General features: G+C 30.4%; 1 protein-coding gene across 1 annotated transcript in view; it reads left to right on the forward strand.

The window, feature by feature from the left end:
- Positions 1-989, forward strand: part of LOC145202508 (cysteine-rich protein 1-like) — a 1,946-nt gene extending 957 nt beyond the window's left edge. Inside the window, exons 2-3 of the mRNA XM_090083547.1 lie at positions 212-306; positions 783-989. Of these exons, the coding sequence (XP_089939673.1) occupies positions 212-306; positions 783-911 (224 nt within the window). The 3' untranslated portion in view covers positions 912-989. The remainder of the gene's footprint in view (positions 1-211; positions 307-782) is intronic.
- The last annotated feature ends 4,113 nt before the right edge of the window (positions 990-5,102 follow it).

The raw sequence follows: 5,102 nt of genomic DNA on the forward strand, positions 1-5,102 counted from the left end.
CTCATTTTGAATTTATGAACTTTTTAGTTGTTATGAGGTTTAAGGTACGACAACTATTGATAAAAACAATTAATAAAATAATATCAAGAACAGTAATTACGCTAATTAGTAATGATAATTATGGTATGATATTTATCATAATTATGCTAATAATAATGAAAGTAACAATAATTATGATAAATTAAGATAACAATGACAAATTCCATTTCAGCTGAAAAAGTCTCTTCTTTGGGGAAATATTGGCATCGCGGCTGTCTAAAATGTAAAAAATGTGGCAAAACCCTTGCAGCAGGAAACCACGCAGAGGTAGCCAGAAATTTAAAAACATTTTAACAATACGTTTCCTTTTTTTGTTTTTCTGTTTTTGTTTTTTTTTTTTTTGCATTTAGAGTATATAACAACTGCTATCTCACATCGTTTACAATATTTTTCATTGTCAAACATTCACCTTTCAATCTTCTTCATTAATCCACTGTTAGAATTAACTTTTAAAAAAAACTTATTTTATAAAGTTTAAACGCAAAATGTTGTCACAATAATTGGTTGAACTTTTTAATACATTGAATATAAAAGAGACTATAAGGTAATTTTCATGATATTTGGACGTGAATAAGGGCGTGAATAAGGGCGTGCAAACTGTTCGATTGTTAGCTCAGATCAAGTTACACATTGGTCAACTGATCACAAAATTATAGACCATTAAAGGTTAACTTATTTTTATAAAGCTGTTAACTTTTTTTACTTTTGATATTACTTGTCATATTTATATGCTACATTTTCAGCATAAAGGAACACCGTATTGTCATGTACCGTGTTACAGTGCGTTATATGGACCCGGTGGTTTTGGTCACGGCGGAGCTGAGTCGCACGATTATAACCAAGAGAGAGACCCTTCTACCTTGCTAAAATGATTTTAAAAAACGCATTTAATTTATTTGATCCTGTATTCCTTACATTTAGTTTTATGTGAAACATTTACATACATTTAATATATTAATGATTAATCTACAATTATGCTATCAGCAAAAAAAAAAAGGCAATAAGGATTGTTCTAATAACGGAGAATTGGTAGGCTCTACCATGGTTGTTGTACGCCCTCTCTCTCTCTCTCTGTCTTTCTGTCTATCTATCTGTCTGTCTGTCTCTCTCTCTCTCTCCCAAAAAAAAAAAAATTTAAAGTTGTTACTTATTAGCTTCCCCTCCCTTCGCACAGCTCACTCTGTAAAAAAAATTTTTGTTTTCAGTTGCTTCAAATCGCATTTTACGACCATTCCACTATGAATTATGATGAAAATATAGAAAATATTTGCATTTGCTTTTAAAAACTGATAAATACTGTGACAATATTTTAAACACATTTTAAATGTAAAAGTAAATAAATGCCGTTACCAAGTTTGATCGCATTATAATGACTTCATCACGCCACTTGCGTTACAAATGAGCACCTCACACCACCGCCATGTTTTGAAATATTTATTTTAGTATATTTTTAGCGAACCAAGTGCGTGTGTACGCTGTGTTAATGAGGGGAGTGAAGGGAGATTTATGAAAGGAATCAGATGAAGGTGTGGAAATGGATGTCTTTGGACAAGGAAAGGGGAGGGGGGAGTGATTTTATTTTTAACAACTTTGTGCGAATGTCATTAAAACAAGGTGTTGTCTTAAAATTAAATTGTTGTGTAAGGAAGCTAAATTTTAAGAATCGAGTTGTTGAATATAAAATTTATGTAATTTTAATTTTGAATGGCAACTTATTTGCTGAGTAAAATATTCTTATAAAATTTTAGATAAAAAATAATAGCCGAATCATTAAAATGATGGCAGAATGAAACATTGGTTTATAAGTTCACCAAAATTTAACTAAAAACAAAAAAATATTAAAAATAGTTCTAATTTCCAACTCAATTAGAATACTTGCTCTCATGATGATGCAAAAAAACATTACTTGCTCTCATGATGATGCAAAAAAACATTACTTGCTCTCATGATGAGTGCAAAAACATTACTTCCAATAAAAGTTTAAGCAGAATGTGAAAGATTTAAAACAACTAAATATCGGTAATATCCGATAAGAGTAGTTGCTAGGTGATAACTCTCATTCCAGAGACACATAAATCTACATTCGTTTTGTTCATATTTTTTCCACTGACTTGCGACACTTCGAGAAGAAACTTGAACAATATTAAGAGTTCAAAAACTGCGATTTGATTTGATAAGTTAAAAAGAACCCACACAGTATAAGACGCCTTTAAGACGTCTTTAAGTTATCTTTAAGTTGTTAGACGTCTTAAAGTCGTTTAAAAACGTCTTATGTTGGGTGGGTAAACCATAAATTTGAAATAATTCTTACTAGTATACATACCCTCTTTAACCCTTTGTTACTCTTACAAAAGTTGGTATGAGAATATTGGAAACATCCCCTACACTCGTCATACTTTTTAGGAATTCATTAAAAAAACTTCGCTAAAGTTTAGTGTTTAAAATTCACCTCAATAATAAAAAAAATGAAAGGTATTAACTAATAAAATTTGTGTAAAAAATCAAAATTTTCTTGCTTGTTCACACAAAATTTGTTTTTAATTTCAGACAAGGATAATGTAGATTTACTAGTTCAAAAAAATGTTTGATCGAGTCTGATTCTGATCATTTTCTTTTTATCTGTAGTTTGTACTAATCATAGGACAACCGACAGTTTCAAGCAACGGTTAGAATACGATTTTAACAGTAAGAAAATCTCCGCCCAAAATTTATCATTATTTTAACCGAACCTTTTTATAACCGTTTTTTGAAGAGCTGTGATCTTAGCGAAAATTTATTTCAAACAAAACCTGTTTGACAGTTGAAATTTTTTTGCCTGCACGTTTTTTAAAGAGAAAATATTGTTTTTCAGATTGTAGCTGATACAACTCAAACAAATAAACTGCCAATCACAGCTAGCCCAAAAATTTTGCGGACAGTAATTTTCGTTTATTTTAAAAAAGGGGCAACAAAACTAAAAATGTTAATTTTTAAGATTTATTTAATATTTAGTCATCTGTCCTTTGTTCTTAAGTGCCATTTTAATACGTTTGAGCATGCTTTGGTAGAGTTTATGAAAATATTGCAGAGACATGTCCTGAATCCAAACTCTTTTTATTTCCTTCGTCAGTTCTTGAATTGAAGTTCAGCACGCTTGATAAATCTTTGATTTCATTTCCGTCTAAACTTTTTCTATTGGGTTGAGATCAGGGCTAACATGCGGTAAGCGTAGGTCTTTTTAAGTCTAAATTGGAAGTGGAATAATGGGTTCCTTTTTTTTTAGTTCTGTGGCAGTTAATCGGGGATTCTTGATCACCTTTTTTTTAATCAACGCCTCAGTTAATCAGTGCCCTTAGTAGTTCATCTAGGCCTACCAGTATGCCTTTTTATTTGAAGGAATTACTCCAAAAAGAAGATTTTTAGCTTAAGTAAGAATTTTAAAAACACAAGTTTTTGATCTCTTCGTACGCTCCATTATTATTTTGATGGAAACTTTTTCTTCACGCCATTTGGGCATTTGGGCCTTGCATATTTGGGCTTTTTCCACATCTATTGTTTACCTTGCATTGCAAATTTTCTAAATTCTAAAAATATTCTAAATTCTCATTAGACACTGAACTAAGTAATATTATGTATGTCATTAAAACACCAGTGTATAGCTGCCAGACGCACAATAACCTTAAAATCCATGTTAATATTGACAAAAACTAAATATATTTGCGCGTGTTATAAATACATAAAATTACTTCAGATGTCCGCAAAACTTTTGCACAAGCTGTAAATGCCTTAGAATCAAGTATTAATATGCTTTTGCTCTTTTAAATTAAATCGGCGTTGCCTTATGGCATTATAGGATGCCAAATTTTGGAAAATTGGCATTTTTTTGACCCAATGACATTATTTTGGCACAGAAAAATTAAAATTCTTCAAAAAATCATTATTTTGGAAAAAAATAAGTATCAATTAATTTTTACTCCTCGCGATTTTTAAGGATGATGAAAAACATCTTTTGGCTTCCAATGCAAAGATTAATTTGTTGGTCCAATTTTAAAATAGACAATAAGCTTGCACATGTTTAAACGGTTTTTTTTTTTAAGATGTAAAAAGTTCTTAGTCTAGTGTTTGATAAAGTTTGTTCAAAATAAATTGACTAAATCAAACAGCTGCAATTTGAAAGATGGCATTATTTTGACATTTTACAATCACACTTTTGGCATTTTATGCTACCATATGTAATTTAAATAAGAATAACTTTAAACATTTTCTTTCATATTATTCTTGGTTGTTTTAAATTGAGCAAACTTTCAAAACAAAACAGATGGCAAATACTTGAGGGGCGACGCAGTGCATTTGTAAAATAGGGTTATGAATGATATTTCGTGGTTTTTATTTCGGTTTAGAGATGAAAAATATTTTATAAGGAATGTGACGGCTTTTCCACACCTCATTAAGACGTCTTTAACACATCTTAACAAGACGTCTGTTGGAATAACCAGTTTAAGAAGTCTTTCGGAATAACCAGTTCAAGACGTCTCTAAGATATCTTAACAAGACGTCTTTCGGAATAATCAATTTAAGACGTCCTATATATATATATATATATATATATATATATATATATATATATATATATATATATATATATACGTCTTGTTAAGATGTCTTAAGACGTCTTAACAAGACGTCTTAAGACATCTTAACAAGATTACGTCTTTAATTACGCTTTTAATTCCAGTAAGATCATTTTTAAAAGGGACTGTTACTCATACTGGATATTATTCTTGTGAAGGGTGCATTATCAAAGGTTCTTGGGAACGAAGGGTTGCGTTTAATGAAGAACAAGAATTTTGGGAACGAAGGGTTGCGTTTAATGAAGAACAAGAATTTTGTAAGCTTACAGATTGAAATATAAGTCTTCTAGCTGCTGGTATTAAATGTGTTTCCGAATTCTGCTTTAACTATATGGATTTGATATGTCTTGAGGTTGTTAAAAGAATCTTGAATTATTTCGGTAAAGGTCTTATGGCTAGGTTATCACAAGCCCATATTTTACAGATTTCTAAAAAACTAATCGAATTTAGAAA

The sequence above is a fragment of the Hydra viridissima genome, unplaced genomic scaffold (assembly GCF_058129835.1).
Source record: "Hydra viridissima isolate aposymbiotic clone 2 unplaced genomic scaffold, HvirCarnegie_v1 scaffold_3, whole genome shotgun sequence".
NCBI lineage: Eukaryota > Metazoa > Cnidaria > Hydrozoa > Anthoathecata > Hydridae > Hydra > Hydra viridissima.